Source organism: Saccopteryx bilineata, chromosome 3 (genome assembly GCF_036850765.1).
Source record: "Saccopteryx bilineata isolate mSacBil1 chromosome 3, mSacBil1_pri_phased_curated, whole genome shotgun sequence".
Taxonomy (NCBI): Eukaryota; Metazoa; Chordata; class Mammalia; order Chiroptera; family Emballonuridae; genus Saccopteryx; species Saccopteryx bilineata.
In genome coordinates this window covers 285,423,572-285,443,636 of record NC_089492.1, presented here as the reverse complement: position 1 = coordinate 285,443,636, position 20,065 = coordinate 285,423,572, and the positions used below count along the sequence as shown (strand labels likewise).

At 52.7% G+C, this 20,065-nt stretch overlaps 1 protein-coding gene across 1 annotated transcript in view; it reads left to right on the top strand.

Annotated features, from left to right (window-relative positions):
* DISP3 (dispatched RND transporter family member 3) overlaps positions 1-20,065 on the top strand; it is a 43,131-nt gene that overhangs the window by 9,502 nt on the left and 13,564 nt on the right. Inside the window, exons 2-10 of the mRNA XM_066270441.1 lie at positions 9,103-10,171; positions 10,918-11,137; positions 13,943-14,079; positions 14,977-15,111; positions 15,645-15,805; positions 17,147-17,286; positions 17,873-18,021; positions 18,254-18,415; positions 19,261-19,422. Of these exons, the coding sequence (XP_066126538.1) occupies positions 9,106-10,171; positions 10,918-11,137; positions 13,943-14,079; positions 14,977-15,111; positions 15,645-15,805; positions 17,147-17,286; positions 17,873-18,021; positions 18,254-18,415; positions 19,261-19,422 (2,332 nt within the window). The 5' untranslated portion in view covers positions 9,103-9,105. The remainder of the gene's footprint in view (positions 1-9,102; positions 10,172-10,917; positions 11,138-13,942; positions 14,080-14,976; positions 15,112-15,644; positions 15,806-17,146; positions 17,287-17,872; positions 18,022-18,253; positions 18,416-19,260; positions 19,423-20,065) is intronic.

Sequence of the window (20,065 nt, the reverse complement as noted above, 5' to 3'; positions counted from 1 at the left end):
TGTTAAGTGACTTGCTCTCGGTCACACAGCCGGGTGGTGGCAGAGTAGGTCCCTACTCTCAGCCTCCGGGGCCCCGTGTGCTGCCCCTGGTTCTCATCCCTTGCCTTGGCCTCCTCCCTTGCCCCTGGGCTTGAGCGCTCAGAAAGAGCTGGCGGAGTTGAGAAGCAGAGATGCCAGGGGAATTGTTTTACATACTTGTTAATCGGGTCTCAGAGAGAGAAAGCCCCGAGCTCATCAACCAGGAAGGAATCCAATTTGGCTTTTATGACCACAGTTATTGGTCTTATTTTGCAGGGATCTTTTTATTTTTTATTAATGCAGTGATCGGGGCTGGAGAGCTGACTGGCTCATGGGCCCAGTGGGTCCTCTGGGCTCATATGGAACTCCAGCCAGCAGCCAGGACTTAGGAGTGGAGGAGAGGTGGTGGTGGTGGGGGCGGCCTGGACATATTGGCCACAGCATTCAGTGAAGGTTTTCAGGAACCTTCTGACCCTTCAGACAAGGGTATTTGAGGGGCTGGCTGTGTTTCACAGGTTCTATGTGTTGATGGTTTTATTAAGATTTTATTGCCTTTTCCACAGAGACACAAGGCAGCTTGGTGGGTGCCAGGAGCCAGGTGCGGTGGGTCTGGGGGGGCGGGCAAAGTTGATAGAGTGCCCAGTGCTGGGTGGGCACAGAGCAGTGCCCAGTGGATGGGTAGCTCCCGCACAAGTCCCTGGCATGGGGCCTGGCAGGTGGTGAGCCCTGTGGCTTTCACTTTCTTCACTGCCTGGTCCCACCAGGAGGAGCTGGTTGGCAGACCTGGGTGGCCTGTTTGCATGTCCATCTGTGCACCCCCCCCCCCCCATCCTGAACATCAAGTTCTGTTCCTGGCCCAAATGTCATCATTTCTCCCTCCCTGTGGTGGGAGGAAGAGCTGCTTCAAGGAGTGAGCCCTGGACACAGACACAGGAGGCTGAATCCGTCCCCAACACCAGGGCGCAGCGCATGTGAGCCCCAGTGTGGGGAAGGGCAAAGGTTAGATCGCCTGTGAGAGCAAGACCCTGGGAACTGGGGAGAATGGTACCAAACCACCTGCAGCAGAATTACCTGGGGAGGTGGCGTAAATACAGATTCCTGCCCCCACCCTCACCCCGCACCGAGTCTGATTGGCTAGATCTGGTGTCTGGTCCAGGAGTTTACACTTTAACAAGTAGGCCAGTGACTGATCCACATTCAAGTCTGGGGGCTGATGGGGTGGAGGAGAGTCAGCTCTGGCCAGCTTGCAGACCTGCCATGCACTGGGGCCAGATTTGGGCCTCTTCCCAACTGCAAAGCTCATAATGATCATATTAGGTGCTGTGACTCAGCAGGCAGGGTACCACATCCCCATTTTACAGCTGTAGAAACTGAGACTTGTCCAAGACACCCAGCTAGTGGCAGAGCTAGGGTTTGAAGACAGGTCAGTCTGCCTGCAAAATCCATGTTAGCTCCCTCCTCCCGGCCCCTAAAATCAGGCCCTGTGCTCTCAGTACCTGAGAGATATCCTCTGAGTGTCAGGGGACCGGTTCTGTTCCCCTGAGCCCACTAGCCAGAGAACACATGGAACAGGGGACAGTGACAGTGGCTGTTGTGACCATGAATATTGGCTCCTCTGGTGCCAGCTGGGACCGCTCCCTGGGTGATATATTGACGGGAGCAAAGCTTGTTTGCCTGATATATATGGAGCTCTCAGGCTTACGAGTCAGTGCCCACGGCTTCCTCGCCAGCTGTCAGCCCAGGGCAGCCAGCTGTCCTTTTGACACTCTGTCCCCACAGCCTGCCCTCCGTGGAGCAATAAGGGCCCCGGGCAGGACCACTGCACTACAGAGCCCCAGTCCAACTCCCTCTTCTCCCCACCTCCACCCAGGTTCCCAACAAAGAAGCCTGGATTCTCTCTGGCAGGGAGGCGGCCCTCTGAATTCCCGCCCTCTGCTGGCAGATTCTGCTGGCATGGATTCCTGGGGATGAGGGGGACAGATCTGCTGGGTTGGGGGAGGGGGCAGGTGTCGGCCTTAGCTTCAGCCACAGGCCAGGTTTTCTCAGGACTGGGGAGGGGGAGGGGTGGCCGATTTAGGATCTAGCTGGGGAAGGGCTCAGGCATGTGCTGACCAGTCACCTGGCCACGCCCTTTCCTCTACAGCAGTGGTCCCCAACCCTCGGGCTGCAGACTGGTACCTGTCCGTGGGCCATTTGGTACCGGTCCACAGAGAAAGAATAAATAACTTACATTATTTTCGTTTTATTTATATTTAAGTCTGAACAATGCTTTACTTTTTAAAAATGATCAGATTCCCTCTGTTACATCCGTCTAAGACTCACTCTTGACGCTTGTCTCGGTCATGTGATACATTTATCCGTCCCACCCTAAAAGCCAGTCCGTGAAAATATTTCCTGACATTAAACTGGTCCGTGGCCCAAAAAAGGTTGGGGACCACTGTTCTAGGGCATTCCCTGGCTCTGTTGCCATTTTCATTTGAGATTCTAGATGGAACTTGGGGCTTCTTGAGATAAAACTTTAGGAGGATCCTCGGATCCAGCTACTGAGGGGAGGGCTCCTGCTTTGCCTCCACTTTCCCTCTGGGACACTTTATGCCCCGTTGTCTTGGGGTTCTCCACAGAGTCAGAACCAATAGCGTGTAGTCAGATGGATGGATGACTAGATAGACAGATCACATGATTGCAGAGGATGCGATGTCCAAGCTCTGCAATGGGCAGTTTGGAGAGCCAGGAGAGCCGACAGGCCAGCCACGGGCTGTGTCCGAAGGCCTGACCACCAGGGGAGCTGGTGGTGCAAGTTTCTGTTGGAAGGCCAGCGAGCACCCAGGAAGAGCCGATGCTTCAGTCCGAGTCTGAAGGCTGGCCGAGAGCCATGTCCCAGCTCCGGCAGTCAGCAGAAAGTTCCCTCTTCCCCAGCCTTTTCGTTCTGTTCAGGCCTTCAGTTCATTGGAGGAGACCCACCCACACTAGGGAGGACAAGCTGCTTTACTCCCTTTGCACACCCAGAATCGCATTTAGTCAAACGCCTGGGCACCCCTGGCCCAGTCACCGTGACATGCAGAATTAATCATCACACCCATGCTGCCACAGGAGGGCAGGAAGGCCAGGCTTCTGAAACTGGCAGGGACTTCCTTCATGCCATGCCCTGAGCTGCCGCCTACTGAAAGCAGAATTGCCCAGACCTGAGTGGTTTCAGGTCCTATGGGGACGATGCAGGCTTGCTAAAGAGCAGTGGCTTTCTCCAGCGAGTTCTGGAGAGTACTCGACTCTCGGAGAACTCAAGGGCTGCCCAGAATGGCAAAAAGAGCATGGGCTTCAGAAAAAGTAGGCCTGAGGTTCAAATGCTAGCTCCACCCCTATGAGCTATGTGACCACAAGGAAGTCACTTAACCTCTCTGATTGTTTATTCCTCTGTAAAATGGGGATGCTCATAATGCTGCCTTCCAGGGCTGACGTCAGTAAGAGAGAAGGTAGGGAGAGCACTTGCACGTGGTGGACGCACGGCTGATTTCTATGTTACAATTCTTTTAAAGGGCGTCAGAGTTTCTGCATTGTGCTTTTGGCTTCACCCCATCTGTGTGATTTTGCCCTAGATTTCCTACCATGTCTTCAATGCCTCTGCAGCCTCCCAGCTAGAGGTTGAATGCTCAGGTCTCTGAGAAGAACTTGGGACCCTGGATGGAAGGCACTTCACTGGGTTATCTGAGTAGTGGCAGACCCTCGAAAGATGGGGGCCGAGGCCTTAGGACAGTGACGCCTAGGAGGAACAGAGCTGGCCTCTTCCCATTCCTGCCTTCTCCACCTCAGATGAGCTGATTCACCACCAGGGCAGACCCATAACCAGAAAGCAGGCAAGGACACCATGTCCCATGTCCCCACTTTAGCAGATTAGGGGTACAAGGACCCATTCAGATCAAAATATCTCATTCTGAACCTCTGCCTAAATGTCTCAGCCCAAGGGCAGAAGAATCAGAGACCCTGAGATGTTTCCCAGGAGCAGAGCTGAACCAGGGAGGCAAAATATCTCGAGACAGGAAGAAAAAGCTGATTAGCTTCTAATTGCCATTAAATTATATATACATATACGTATTTTAAGTCAAATCTGCATGTCTAATGTGATTTTTTTATTACATTTTAATAGCCGGGCTAGGACGGAGGAATAAATAAGGAAGGGCTCTGTAACCCTTCACTCAGCAGGAGAAAAGTTGTCAACAGGGCTGCAGACAGGCTGTTGTGTGGGGCCACATCCTTGGGGACACCCTAGAAAGAACGAGGCATGCTGGGAAGCTGAGGGTGTCTTGGAGGCCACACCACCTCCTACCAAAGCCCCGTTGTGTGCAGATGGGAAAGTCCGCCTGGCTTGTGACTTGAAGCATGCCTTCCTTCTTAGACCTTAGAAAACCTTCCCCTGGGGGTGGTGAACACGCTCTACGATATGCAGATGATGGATTATCAAATTCTACATCTGAAATCTATAGAATTAACCGCAGGGTCTCAGTTTCCCCATCTGTAAAATGGAGCTGGACTGGATCTGCGCTGACGTCTCTCCTGGGTCTGGTGGCTGTGATCTGCTTCCTGCTCATGGTGAAGACCTCGCTGTCCATCAGGGTAGCGGGAGATCCCGCACTCAGGCACCCATCTGGCATCTGCCATCTCGCTCTCTCCCCGGGTCCTCCTGCTTCCCGGCCAGTCCCTCCTGCTGCCACCTGAGCCTCCTGCCTGTTTTGTCTCCAGGGAGGTCGAACCCCCTCCTGTGCCTATTCTAGGAACTCCTCAAAGAGTTGAAGGCTTTTTAGCAACATCTCTTCCACACACAGGCACATACTTTCTATTTTTAAATAACATTTATTTCTGATTCTAAAACTAAGCCTGTACCTGATTATTGCAGAAGTGGAAATAGACACGTATAAAGGAGGAAATAAAAATCACCCACAATCCTCCCAGAGAGAACCACTGTTAATGGATTTTTTTAAATGCATATATAGGTGGGTTTATATATTGTTATAAAATTGGGATTATGCTGCAAATATGACTGTTGAGTTGCCCAAGCCTGGCCCTTGAAACTGGGCCAGGTTCTTCCTTCTGAGGTCCCCCAGGGTCTGCGGTTCCCCATTAGGCAGCTGCACCACTGCTTTTCCCAAGGGGAGGGGACCTTGTTCTCTGGATGTGTGTCTGCCTGGTGCAATGGGCCCCCGGGAGACCTGGAGTTTAATTTTGACCACCTCTGAGAGTGTGTGTGCGACAGAGGCAGAGGGACAGACGGCAAGAGAGGACATATGTCAGTCACTGAACAGAAGCCTACGCCATGGTTCCACCCTAATAGGGGAGCATAAGGCACGATAGTCCCTTGTGATCAGTCCTACTTTGGGCTCCTTGTCTGAGCCAATGACAGCCACCCTAAGCTCCTTCCCAGGAGCAGCTGGAGCTCCGTGGTAATCTAATCAATTCTGGTGGTTTGAGAAAGGAAAACAAATTGGAGATTTGCAGCCCCTCCTGGGGAGGGGCCTGAGGGGGTGGTTGTCTGCGGAGGCGCCACAGTCAGGCCCCGCCCACCAGCCGGGCCTTCCTCGCTTTGGTGGGGTCCCTCAGACGACCCCCACCCTCCTCCATCAGCAGACAGGGGCCTATCGGAGATACTGGGGCATCACAGCTGAAGGGACCTGGGCTTTTACCCGAAGGGGATACCAGACCCTAAGAGGGAACAGGACATGCCCAAGGCCACACAGAAAGTTGGTGGCTGAGCCAGGTCTCAAGCCATGTTGCTTGACCATCAGACTGGTGTGATAGTCCACGTGGCAACTTTGCTTTTCAGGGGTGGAGGGAGAAGCTGGGCATGTGGGTGGGTGGGGTACGGAATGAGAGACAAAGAAGCCAAGTTTACTTCCTGCTTGTCCATTTCATACTCGTCAGAATCCTGCCCACCCAGACAGAAGAAACCATACTCTGCAGTCCCCTTGCATCGATTGGTGACTGTCTCTGAACAGGGGAGAGTGCTAACATATATCTCAAGATTCTTCAGAGATTCTGTTTCCTTCATTCAACAACTACCTTCTAAGCGCTGACACCCCCTCCCCCCCCCCCACACCGATTATTTTAGGCCATGGGAACCCAGCAGGGAATGTGACAACCAAGTCTCAGCTCCCTTGGAGTTCATGTCCTCCTGGCGGTAGGGGCTCTCGCTGGAAGGCAGAATGGCTGTGCCCAATTTTCTGGCCTCTTAAATCCAGCAAATGCTGTTCCTGGGGCATGGAGTCACACATAGGGGACAGGGCTCCGCTACAATTGTTAGTTACTACCACTACAAAACAACCATCCTAACACAGCAATATATGACAACCAGTACATCATGTGCGCGGACTCTGTCAGTCAGGACAGCGCACACAGTGAGGGGCTTGGCTCTACCCCATGCCATCTGGGCACCAGCTGGGAAGACTAGAAGATTGGGGGTTACTCCATGACCAGGGGCCAGAATCATCTGAAGGCGTCTTCACTCACAAGTCGGGTGGTGGATGGTGGCTGTCAGCTGGGATGTCAGCAGAGCTCCTCCATGTGGTCTCTGTGGGCTGGTTTGTGCTTCCTCTCAGCAGGGTGGCTGGGTTCCAGGGATAAGTGTCCCGGGAGAGCCAGGCGGTGGCTGCATCTCCCTTTATTACCTGGCCTCAGTAGTCACAGAGTGCCACTCCTGCTGCGGCTCACCCAGATGCCAGGGGAAGGAATGCAGACATTCCTTTTTAATGGAGGAAGTCTCAAAGTCACATGATGAGAAAAGCATGGGGATGGGAGATTCTGTTGAGGCCATGATTAGCAAATATAATGTGCCATATGGGTTTTAGTTCATGGCTTTTAGGGAGAAGCAGCCTATATAAAAATAGTAGCTGTCATTTCCTAAGCACTTATACCTACCAGGTGCTGTGTACATCCTCCTTCTAAGACCTCTGTGGTGACTACCACTAGCCCCATTTTGCAGATGAGAAGACTGAGGCTCAGAAAGGTTACACTGCCTGCCCTAAGTCATACAGCTGGGATTTGCACCCAAGTCCGTCTGCCTCCAAAGCCATAGCTCTTAACACTGACTGCTACACTACCTCTCCCTCTCTATCCCTAAGTAATCTCCTACCCACCCCCCTACAAAGTGTGATGAGAAACTTACACAAGCAGCTGGGGGTGGGGTGGATAGGGTGTCCAGATCTGAGAAGGCTTCTTGGCAGAGGTGACACTGAGGAAGGCCTTTAAAGATGCTTTATATTTGGACACCTGGGCTAGGAAGTGGCATTCCTAGTGGAGTAGCCATGGAATACAGGGACCCCCACATCACCTAAGGAGTGCTGCTGTGACCCACCCAGAATCCTGGCCTTTGACCCCATAACACACCAACACATTGTTAACTGTTACACGCTGAAAGGCAGGCTGAGACTGGGGAGAGGGTGGATGGACTTAGTCCCCAGAAAAAGTGCCAAAATGGCCCCTGCTCCTCTCCACTATATTCCACTATATTACCATCAGCTTCCCTTGAAGGCTGGGAATGGGGCCCAGGCCCCCACACACACCTACCTCCCACCTGCATGTGCGGACTTCGTTTTGCTCTTTGGAGATGGAGTAAGTGTAGGAGCCACTTCTGGCTCACACTCAGGAGTTTCCACTAATACAGATCAGGCCTCTGTGCAGTTAGTATCCCTTTGTCATGCTCCCTTTAGGGCACCACAAAGGGTAAGTTTAATTGTTTCATTGATAGCAATCTTGCATATTACAGGAGCAGTTCTCACCCTTTCCAGGCCTCTCCTTTCCAAGTCTGCTGAGCTCTCTTCCTCTCCCTCCTACCCTCATACCCCCTTGCTCACTCTGTTAATCTCTTCCTTTTCCTATTTGGGTCTCTGTCTCCCCCGCCCCCAGTTCCCCTCTCTTCTGTCTCTACTCTCTCCCATGTCCCATCTCTTTGTCCTGTTTCCCTCCTTCCCCTCACCCTCTCTTCCCGGACAGACTGTCTAATTGAAATAGAGCACTCTAGAGAATGTTAATAGGAAAGGCAGCATTAATTAGCCAGCCCTGGCATAATTAGCTTCCTTCTCTCACTCCCTGGCATCTAACTTGATAATGAATCTCTCCCTGTCCAAACAGTAGGCAGGACAAGGAGAACAGGCCATGCCCAGGGATGCCAGGAGGCCTCCTGCCTTCAGGCCACCCTGCTGGAGTCCTTAAGCTGCCCAGCCCAGCCCTCTCCTGCCAGGCCCTCCTGCTGCTTGTTCCCAAGTCTTAGGGAGACAGATGCCTGGCCCCTGCCTTTGCCCAAAGCTTTGATGTCGCTGGAGCTGCATGTTAAGTGGCCTGAGCCTGACAAACAGTGGCTGCAGCTGCGGTGTCCCATAGAAGGGGTGGGGGTATTGAGAGTTCTGGAGGAGAGCTATGACCACAGCTAGTCCTGGCACAACTGCATGGGCAATGGCTGAGCGCATTCCAGTCCCCAAAGGGGGGCAAAGAAATCTGTTTATGTGACAGATGATAACTAATGTACTACACAGACCGCGGAGCGCTTCCAACCTTGACCCTCCCCACAATCATGTGAGGCAGGAACGGCCACCTGTCTTTTATAGACAAAGACTCTGAAGTTCAGAGAGGCTCACTGTCTTGCCAACATTTACACTACCAGGACCCAAACTAGGGTCCATCCCATTCCAAAGATTTACCTTGATACTTCTAGGTACTTTATAGTTGTTCATCAAATAGAAGTAATTGTAATGGAGTCACACCTCACATTGGCCTTGAGTTCTAAAATCAGAGAATGCAGCAAAAACTGGGAAATCAAAATTTCCCTCAGCTGTCCCTTACACGGGAGGAATATCTCCTGTTGGCCATTGGGCTGTGATTTTCCTTTTTCTGGGTCCTTAAAAGCCACAATCTAGTTGGGGGTAGTGATAGGGTGAATGGTGTTTTTCTTTTTGTCTTGTGCACATGTGGTTGAGTTCAGTTGGGTTAAATGCCTGCTTGATGCAATTTCGTTGTAGTATTTGTACTTGGTTATGACTGGATGGGGTTAACACCCAGGGCGGGCGATTGTAGCCAATGCCTCATCCTCTCCCTTTTCTGTAGGCTATGGACTCAGAGGATGACCCATTGTTGCAGGATGTGTGGCTAGAAGAAGAGCAGGAAGAGGAGGAAGCAACGGGTGAGGCCTTCAGGAGAACCCAGAAGCCAGGGCCCCACGCCAGGGCAGGGAGGCAGTGTTGCTGGCGGCACTGGACCTTGCCCTCCCGGCCCCCAGCCTCGGGCTTCTGGAGTACCTTGGGCTGGGCCTTCACCAATCCTTGCTGTGCGGGCCTTGTGCTCTTTCTGGGCTGTAGCATCCCCCTGGCCCTGTCAGCCTTCATGTTCCTCTACTACCCACCACTGGACATTGACATCTCCTACAACGCCTTTGAGATCCGAAACCACGAGGCCTCCCAGCGTTTTGACGCCCTTGCGCTAGCACTTAAGTCCCAATTTGGGTCCTGGGGACGCAACCGGCGCGACTTGGCTGACTTTACCTCTGAGACGCTACAGCGCCTCATCTCAGAGCAGCTGCAGCAGCTGCATCTCAGCAACAGCTCGCGAAGGGCGCCACGCTCCGTCTGTGCTGTGCCACAGTGCGGTCCAGGACCGAGGTGGGACACATCCACTGCCGGGAAGCCAGCAGCCAATCGGAGTGGGCGTCTTCGACGCCAGTCGGCCCTGGCAGCCAACCAGAGTGAAGCCCCATTGAACCAGGGGCTGAACAAAAATGGGCAGCCCCAAGTGGGCACTGCGCCTGCCGTGGCCAATCAGAGCCGGGCCCGCAGGGGCACCTCGCGCTGGGACTACTCTCGCTCCTACGTGAGCACCAACACCCAGACTCACGCGCACTGGCGCATCGAGCTCATCTTCTTGGCACGTGGCGACGCGGAACGCAACATTTTCACCAGCGAGCGCCTGGTCACAATCCACGAGATTGAGCGCAAAATCATGGACCACCCAGGCTTCAGGGAGTTCTGTTGGAAGCCCCACGAAGTGCTCAAGGACCTGCCGCTCGGCTCCTACTCCTACTGCTCCCCGCCGAGCTCGCTCATGACCTACTTCTTCCCCACTGAGAGGGGCGGCAAGATCTACTACGACGGCATGGGCCAGGACCTGGCGGACATCCGGGGTGAGCTGCTAGGCTGTTGTTGGGGGGGTAGGGCCTGTAGTGGGCGGGGTTTGAAGCAGCCTGGGGGTAGGGCTTGTAAACGGTGGGGCTGAATGGGATTAGCTAGGTGGGGTAGATTGGCAGGGTTGACTCTGGGTTCAGTACTTTTGAGGCTGGTGGGAGGAATGGGGTGGGGGGACCTGGCTATGAGGTGGAATCAGGCTGGGGCTGAGTGCTGGGCAGGCTTGGGCACCCTGGAAAGAAGGGTGGCTAGCAGGGCTGGGTTTGAGGTTGGTTAGAGGGAAGCATGGGTGTGGGTACAGAGAACCAGGCATCTAGTCAGAGGAAGATAGGGGAGTGGCTGAGGGTGGAGGAGGACCAAGGTGGAGTTGGTTTGAGGTGAGTTAGGAACGTAACTTGATGGAGCAAAGTCAGAGAATGACTGCAGGGGGTGTGGCTTTGGTGTGCCTTTTACGGGGGTGGGAGGGGTAGAGGGGTGGGGGGGAGGTGGGGCTTGGAATTAGCTGAGATTCAAACAGAAGCGAAAATGTCAATTTAATGGGAGCTGCCTGGAAGGCAGGTTTGGGAGTTCTCTGAACCATCATCACTCCGTGTCCTATTAGAAACAGTTCAAGGCAGCTTGAGAAGGAGTTCCCCAGTTCCTTAGAAGGGGTGAGATGTTGAGGAGGGTCGGATGACCTTGACGGAGGGCTGGTGGGAGTTGACCTGCTGAGCTCCTTGACCCTCTCCCACCTCTGCACCTGCAGGTTCCCTAGAGCTGGCCATGACTCACCCTGAGTTCTACTGGTATGTGGATGAGGGCCTCTCTGCAGAAAACCTTAAGAGCTCCCTCCTGCGCAGTGAGATCCTGTTTGGGGCCCCCCTGCCCAACTACTACTCTGTGGATGACCGCTGGGAGGAACAGCGGGCCAAGTTTCAGAGCTTCGTGGTCACCTACGTGGCCATGCTGGCCAAGCAGTCTACTAGGTAGGAGGTCCAGCCACCACAGTGTGCCTGTCTGTGTGTATACCAGTAAAGGGCTATGTTAGGGTAGGGAATTGATTCCCAGGGGCTTCTTTCTCATAAGCCCCAGATCCCCTTTCCTGCAACCTTTTCCTAGGAAGTCATTCTTCCCAACTCAGGGACAGAGCCAGATATATCCTCATTATCCCTCTGGCAGGTCAAAGGCTCCTTTTCTTGGTCATCACTAATGTTTGGTGAACATGACGACTCTGGAGGAGGTAGGAAATCCCAGGACTCTTGCCCTGGAGGTTTTGAGTATTGATTTTCTCCTGCAGTGGTGCTAGAGGGCTTTCTGGAAAGAGTATTAACCAGGGATTAAGGAGTTCTTTCTTCCTCTAATATCCAGGGGCATAGTTGACAAGTCACTTCACTTCTCTGGGCCTCAGTTTTCCTACGTGTATAATGGGGATGAGGAGTCCTGCTACCCTTTTGGAGTCAGGAGGAAATGGGCTGAGAGATGGGATGCTGGGTGCTTTGGGCAGTGGGTACTTTGTCCTCCAAATCTCAGGATGCGTGTCTGAGAATACAACTGGGCCCCTGCCCACCAGTGAAGGGCATTAGGTAGTTCATCTGTCAGTCCTGCTCGCAGTAACTCCAATGCCTCGAGGTCCCCTGCTGTGCCAAGTTAGCCCTGGGCACATTCCTCCCATTACTCATCATTTACATCGAGCTACTACTGGAATTATCAGAGCTAACATCTATTGAGCGCTTGCTCTGTGCTACACACTGTTCTAAACCCTTTATACACCATCTCATTCTCACACCAACCCAGTGAGAGAGGTGCTCTCGTGTTTATCTTCCTTTTACAGTTGAGGAAATGGAGGCATACCATAACTTAGTACATCGTCCAAAACTAAGAGGTGGAATGGGATTAAAATACAGACTTTAATTCAGACCCCCACCCTTTGTGTTCTCTATGCCAGTTGCTTTCTGCAGAGCTCCTCCCAGCCCTGCGTCTTGGCCAGGCAAGCGCGTTTGTCCACTAAGACCCAGCCTGGAAAGCTGCTCCCTGAGGCTGGGTGTAATGCCCTCTTCCCCCTGCCAAGTCCCCTTCACCCTCAGGCAGGCAGGAAAGAGCCTACATGGGCTTTGGGGTCAGATCCCAGTCATTCCGCTCAGCTGTGTCAGTTATTTCACATCTCTGAGCTACAATTTCATTGTAGCCCTTGCCCAGCTGTATTCTAGCTGTTTAATTCCTTGTCACTCAGCGGGCAGCCCTCAAATCAGCAGCACGCACAGCACCTGGGGGCTTGTTAGAAATGCAGGCTCTCCGAATCTCCAGGCCTTCCTTAGACCTGCAGGGTTTCCAGGTGACTTGTTTGCGCATTAAAGTGTGAGGAAGTTCTGGTCGTAATTATGTCTCAATAGAGTGCGAGTTTGTTGTTCCTGGCTCCTTTCTCTAGGCATAGGGCCCTTGAACAGCACCAGGAACACCTTAATAGGTGTTCTGAGGGATGGATGGATAGATGTATGGAGGGAGGGAAGGTAAAGGAGGAGCCCTGAGGGAAGGTACTTGCCTGGGTTGGGAAGCTTGGAGGGGCTAGAAGGATCTTCAAGGATTCAGATACCAACAATTGCCTCTGCCTAATATATTTAGCTGGTGAGGCAAAACCCCTGCCCTGGGTGATAAACCTCTCTTCCCCTTCCTATCCTCCCAGAGTTTCAAGAGTGGTAACAACCAGGACCCTTGTAGACTTGACTTAGTACCTCCTTTTACATTAATAAAATCTTTTTTATTATTCTATTATTGGTTACCCAAGGGATGGCACCATGCACCTTGACTTATTATTACAGAATAATGCAAATGATCACTTTTACTGCTTCCCAGATAATACTAGAATCTTAGAATACAGTTCGCTGCATTTATAACCCTTCAGCCATTTTGCATTTTTGTTGCATGCATTTTAATTCTATATACATTTTAAACCTCATAAGACATTACAGGATTCACTTGTATTTACTCACATGTTTACCTTTTCTGTTGCTCTTCATTACTTTCTACAATTTTATGTTTCCCTCTGGGATCGTTTTCCTTGTATCTGAAGAACTCTCTTTAGTGTATTTTTTTTTCTTAGTGCAGGTTTGCTGGTCATAAATTCTCTTTTGTTTGCCTAGAAAATATCTTTATTTTACCTTTATGTTTAGAGTATATTTCTGCTGGTATAGAATTATAAATTGGCAGTTATTTTCCTTTAATACATTAAAGAAATAATTCATTGTGTTCTGACTTCCATTGTTTCTGTGCAAAAGTCAGCTGTTAACCTTTTTGTTTCCCCTTTGAATGATTGTCTCCCCTCCCCCCCCCCAAAGCTTCTTTTAAGATTTCTCTTTGTCTTTGGTTTCACCAGTCTCACTATGATTTATGTAGGTGTGGTTTTCTTTGTTCTTCTTGGATTCACAGAACCATTTGAGTCCGTGGGTTGGTAACTTGCATCAGTTTTAGGAATTCCCTGGCTATTGTCTCTTCAAATATTGCCTTGACCTCACTTTTTGTCCCTTTTCCTTTTGTGATTCTAATTACACAAATGTTAGTTCTTTTCACTGGGTTTCATGTGTTTAGTATGCACCTTTCTAGGTTTTTCTTTTCTATTTTTTCCCCGTTGTTTTGGTTTAGATAATCCAGTACACTGGTCTGACTTCTGTTGTAACTAATCTGCCATTTATGTGGATAGCTCTTGGTCTTCCTCCAAGGGTTGACAGCCACCTCTAATCCACTTCCATCTCTCTCTCCCTCTCTCTCTCTCTCTCCATGTTCCCCCTTTCTCCCAGCAAAGTCCAGGTTCTCTATGGAGGGACAGACCTCTTTGACTATGAGGTGCGCAGAACCTTCAACAACGACATGCTCCTGGCCTTTATCAGCAGCAGCTGCATCGCCGCCCTCGTTTACATTCTCACCTCTTGCTCGGGTAGGACTTCTCTGAAGGTCTTGTCTCCTCCCAGTGTGCCCCTATCTAGACAAAGCCTTCCTTCTCAAGAATGCCAGAAATAGTCCTCAATCCACCAGGTCAGAGCTAGTGGTGAGGAGTGCTCAGAAATCACCTTTCAAGCCCAGGTAGGTAGACTGAGGTCCAGAGACAGGGGGGCCTTATCCAAGGGCCTCCACTCCCAGGACCTCACACAGTTTAACCTTTTGCCCTTTGACCATCTTTTTCTTGCTGGTAACCTTGTTTTGGGGAGTCTGGGGACTGGACCCTCGTTATGGATTATTCCGTAGCCTGTTTTACGGTCCCAAGTCAGCCACACTTGTCCCCGTTTACTTTTCTAGTGCCTCCTTCCCACATACTCTGCTTCTTACTGGGTATACAGTCAGACCTCTCTACTGCCCAAGTGAACGAAAGATTGGTGATATCTTCAAAAATGGGAAAGACATTCATTCATTCATGTAAAATATTAATTGGGCAACAAACTATGTGCCCAATGCTTTTAAGATGCCAGGGATCCAATGATAAATGTCACAGACACACTTCCTACCCCCATGGAACCTTTGTCTACTGGGGTGACAGGTGTTCAATAAATATATAATGTTTGTAATTTTCTGTTAGCCCTTGAGATAAGTTCTGCAAAGATGAGGGCCTATGAGTAAACTGCCTTATTCAGAGACGGCTTCCTCCGCCACTCAGACGTCTGGCCTGGCCCCTTCTCTGGGCATGGAGAACTGTGCCAGGCATGGACGAGGTGGTGAAGGGTACCCCACAGTGGGGGCAGGTCTGAGGCAGGACCCAGCCGGGGTCACGGGCACTAAAGGCAGTGTGTGTTCCATGGGATCTCCCTCACTGTATTCCCTGCCCCCTTGCCCCACCCAGTGTTCCTGTCCTTTTTTGGGATCGCGAGTATCGGCCTCAGCTGCCTGGTGGCACTCTTCCTGTACCACGTGGTCTTTGGTGTTCAGTACTTGGGCATCCTCAATGGCGTGGCTGCCTTCGTGATAGTAGGCATTGGTGAGTGGCGTCCGTTGACATAGCGATGGGTTTCTCACTTGAGAACTCCACCCCAGAAAGGGCCTCCTCTCTGGATGCAAAGCCTGGCTTCCATGGAGTCTCCAGAAGGTCCCTCTCAGACCTCAGAGCCTTAGAGTATGGTGGGGGGTAGAGTATGAGTGGTGGGAAGATCCCTGGAATATGGTGGGTAGAACCCCCAAGGGTTGGGAGGAGCCAGTGGATGTGCTGGGTAGAGGTTAGGAATCGTGGGGAAAGTGCAGGAAAGAGAGGGAGGAGGCAAAGATTTGGAAGAAGGAGCCTAGCTCTGGGGCTGGGGTGCGGCCATAGAGCGTGGAGGATGGAGTTTGGATCTTGGTCGATGGAGCCAATGTCAGATGGGTCTTTCCGAACTCCAGTCAAAGAAGCAGGAGTCCCCTGGAGCCTGACCTCTCAGGGGTCCTCTCAGGGTTCGGCTAGGCCAAATCTGGTCTGATCCAGGAGACAACAGAGTGATCCTGAGCCTGTCCTTGCTGGCCCGGAACTCCCTTCTTTAGGTGTGGACGACGTCTTTGTGTTCATCAACACCTACCGCCAGGCCACCCACCTGGAAGACCCCCAGCTTCGGATGATCCACACCATCCAGACGGCAGGCAAGGCCACTTTCTTCACCTCCCTGACCACGGCCGCCGCTTACGCCGCAAATGTCTTCTCCCAGGTGGGAGGCCACCCTCTGTCCCCGCCCCGGCCTCCCCGTTTCTCTCATACATACCTGGCCCCTGGTCTCTGCTCCTGCCACTGCCCCTTCTCTTGTGGACACACAGCCTTTGCCCCAGGCTCTTGGCATGTCTGTAGAGTCCATTTTTGTTATTTGTCACCATTACCAGATCTTAACAAATGGGAAAATAATAATAATACAAATAATATTTATTATTGTTGTTCATTAAGATTAATCTAGTATATTTCCTGAAGGGGATTTGGCAGTTTCCAAAGCTCTTTTGTATTTAGTACTTGGGATATACTTATGACAAAGGTATCATCACATCCCTATTTTCCTAATATATAATAAACTGAGGCCCAGAGAGGTAAAGTGACTTCCCCAATATCACACAGCTGGTAAGTGGTGAGCCTGACCAAGTCTCAAGACCCCTGAGCTCTTTCCACCTGCTGGCTTCATCCTACATTGTCATCACTCACTCTGACTGTCCTCTCACTGGCCCCATTGTCTCTCGGGCTTCCAAGTGGGGCTCAGGAGAAGGATCTGAGTGTGGGCCAGGATGTCGGTGCTGATAGAACCTGAAAGGCAGCGAACCTGCCCACGTCTTTGACAGATTTTCTCATCTGGGCTGAGTATTCCATCTAGAAACCACCAGATGCTTTGGAATTATCCTGGTCTCCCTAGAGACCCACATCCAGGAAACAGGCAGCGCTGAGTTCAAATCCACCTCCACCATTTACTGGCTGTGTGACCTTCGGCAGGTTGTTTAACCTCCCTGAGCCTCATTATCCTCATGTGTGCATTATGCAGGGACTGAAATGAGATGATTGTCGAGGTGTTTCACAAACAGTGAAGGCTTGTCTGCTTATTGGCTACAGTTTTCTGATTGCCCCCCCCCCCCCGGCAGGTCTCTGTGACACTTCCGGAGCACACCCATAGCTCCGAGGCCACCAGCTCCCTATTCCTGTCATGTGGCAGCATTCTCTCCTTGACCACTAACACGTGGCTGGTCTAACGGGGTGTGTCTGACCCCCAGTCATATGTGTGGTGACAGCTATCAAGTATTTGCTCTATGCCAAGAACTGTCCCTAGCAGTGGGCTGTAGTAGAGACAAGAGCCTTCACTCCGGGCGTGGGACTCTTCCTCCCCTTCTGTGTCCCTTGGTACCAGCCCTCGCCCTCCGACATCCTCCTGGGCCAATGGCTCCATCCCGGCAGCCTGGGCCTCCTCCTCCTACCTTAGAGCAGTCTGGGGTCCTGAATGCCTTCGGCTGCAGAGTCCATGGGCTCCTTGGGCTCCAGGACCGACCAGCCCCACATCCTCCTTCCTCTCCATTGCCAGATCCCGGCCGTCCATGACTTTGGCCTGTTCATGTCTCTCATTGTGTCCTGCTGCTGGCTAGCTGTGCTCTTCACCATGCCTGCTGCCCTGGGCATCTGGAGCCTTTACATGGCACCACTAGAGGGCGCCTGCCAGACCCGGTGAGCTGGGCCGGAGGGGTGAGGGGGTGGCCTGTCTTCTCCCTGAACATCCACAACAGGCCCCTTTTGTTTGCTGTTGAGCTCCTTTTATACGCCCAGTCCTATGCTGGGTGCTACTGCAGGGACAAGGCACGGGGAAGAGAACCTTGTGGGGTGGTTACCATTTGTGAGCGCCCGCTGTGTACCAGGAGGTGGGCAAAGCACTGGGTACTGGTCATCTTGATAGCTCCACCACAGGACCCTCCTCCTCCTGGTGTCAGAGCCCCGGGCCGCATGCCAGAAGAGGTGTGAGTCCCCTGCTCTGGTCACCTTGATGCATAAGGGACTGCAGGTTGTTACCCCCTCTCTCTGGGTGATGGCTGCTGTCACTATTTGTCTCCCCAGAGGAATAGTGGCCCCTGAGGGCTGTAGGGGAGATGGCACCAGAAAGAACTCAGGCAGAGATTTCTGGAAGTCTGTGAGACTATCCTGTGTGTGAGGTCAGCGGCAGTGTGATACCTGGTTTGTGTGGTAGCCGGGACCCTGGCCCACCCTCCCTGAACACCCAGACCATCAGGGCTCACCCCTGCCCCCACTCTCTCCATAGCTGCCACCAGAAGTGTGGCCGCAAGAGCTCCCTGCACTTCCCCGGGGACGTGTTTGCCATTCCCGAGCGGGCTGGGGACAGCCCTGCCCAGGGCCCCGTGCCCTACCTGGATGATGACATCCCCTTGCTGAATGTAGAGGAGGAGCCAGGTAAGGCCTGGAGCAGGCCTGCCCCTGCTGAGACCCGGGGGTGGCTTCTGCCAGGGGAAGTGACTCTTGACAAGATGCTTTGAGGACAGGCTGGGCCTGCGGCAGGGGCTGGACGAAATGATCAGGGGACCCCAGCAAGCATTTGGGTTTCCCCAGAGAGGGTGGAGACTGGGGTGGGCTTTGACTCAGGTCTGGGCCAGGCTTCTCACCGGCCACTGCTCTGCCCTGGCAGTGTCTCTGGAACTGGGAGACGTGTCTCTGGTGTCCATGCCCCCCACGGGCCTGCAGCCTGCCCCTGACAGGGGCGGCCGGGGGCAGCTTATTGCTCAGCTTCAAGAACTGTTACACCACTGGGTCCTGTGGTCAGCCGTCAAGAGCCGCTGGGTGATTGTGGGTGAGTGGGCTCCCCACCCTCCTTCCCCTCTGTCCTGTAGCTTCTACCCAGTGTCAGAGTGTGGGGCACAGGCTCCCCCAAAGAACGTGTGGGCATTGGGAGCCCACCCCATGCTGCAAATGAGCCAGAGGTCAGAGAGCTGGGCCGGCCTCCCTCACTCGCTCTGAGCCTCACCTCCTTCCCATGTGGCATGAAGCTGGTCTTCAATAGCCTTTGTTTATTGAGCACTTTCTATGTGCCAGTCATCGTGCTAAGCAGTTACAGCAGAGCGCTCAGTGTTTGGGCTCTGGAGTTGGACCAGCTTGGCTGAGTGGGACTCCTAACTCTACCATATGCTCGTGTGTGACCTTGGCTCTGCCCTTCTATCTGAGCCTGTTTCCTGTCCTGTGACAGAGGGTAAGAATAGGATCTGTCTCATCAGGCAGTTGGAAGGAACACCGTAGTGCCGGTAAAGAATTTAGCCCAGGGCATGGCAGGCAGTCAGTGCTCAATAAACAGTAAGTGCTATTGACTATTATTACTATTATCATCAGCAACAGTATTTAGGGTTGTATATAAACAACTGGATGAGCCAGCTCTTTATAAACTAAGTGCTCTAAGAAGGTGGCTGGTTCTTGTCTAGGAGTGTGAGCTTGTAGCTTATCGTCTGACTCCCAAATGATGCATAACAACCAACCCATACCCCTCCCCTGAGCAAGCTTCACCCACAGGCTGGCATGCTGGGATCTGCCCACTCCCGTGGGAGCCCTTCCCCCTGCTCCCCCAAAAGGGAGCAGCTCTTTGCTGAGGCCCTGGAGGCATCGCCGGGGCCCCAGCTCTGACAAGTGCACTGTCCTTCCCCCCAGGGCTCTTTGTCTCCATCCTCATCCTGTCCCTGGTGTTTGCTAGCCGGCTCCGCCCCGCCAGCCGCGCCCCCCTGCTCTTCCGGCCGGATACCAACATCCAGGTGCTACTGGACCTCAAGTACAACCTGAGCGCTGAGGGCATCTCCTGTATCACCTGTTCAGGTGAGGGTTTCCATCCAGGGGTCTCCTGCGGCTCTATTTGGAGTCCAGATCTCAAAGGCCTGAAAGATGTGAGACCCACACTTGGTGTTTCCACATGTCATTAAACAAATACTGGGGGTCAGTTGCCCGGCTCTGGGGAGACCACAGTGGGTAGGACAGGCTTTCCAAGCTCAGGAAGTTCATTCCAGTGCTAGAGGCCAGCCTTGTCATAGTAGATCTGAGCTATGATGGAGGAAGGACAGAGTACCTGGGGAGCTCAGTATCATGGAAGGCTTCCTGGAGGAGGTACTGTCTAAGCGGAGACTCAAAGAATGGGAAGAGGTTTACCTGGCTAGGAGGGAGAGATGGTGGGAGCTGGAGCCATCATGCTGATGGTGGCAGTGGAGTCAAGACCTATTCAGGAGGTGAAATCCATAGGACTGAGGGACAGTGCATGTCGGGAATGAGCAAAGAGAAGAGAGAAAGATGTCTCTTTGCCTCAGAGGTAACCTGGGCCAGGCCCTCACTTTGCAGAGGGAAGCCTGAGGTCGGGGATCAGGCCAGGGGAAGTCGACCCAAGGTTGCACAGCTCTGCCAGGGCAGTTAGAAACCAAAGGAGAAGATGCTTGGGCGAACGCGTCCAGCTCCTGGGAGATTCGCTGAC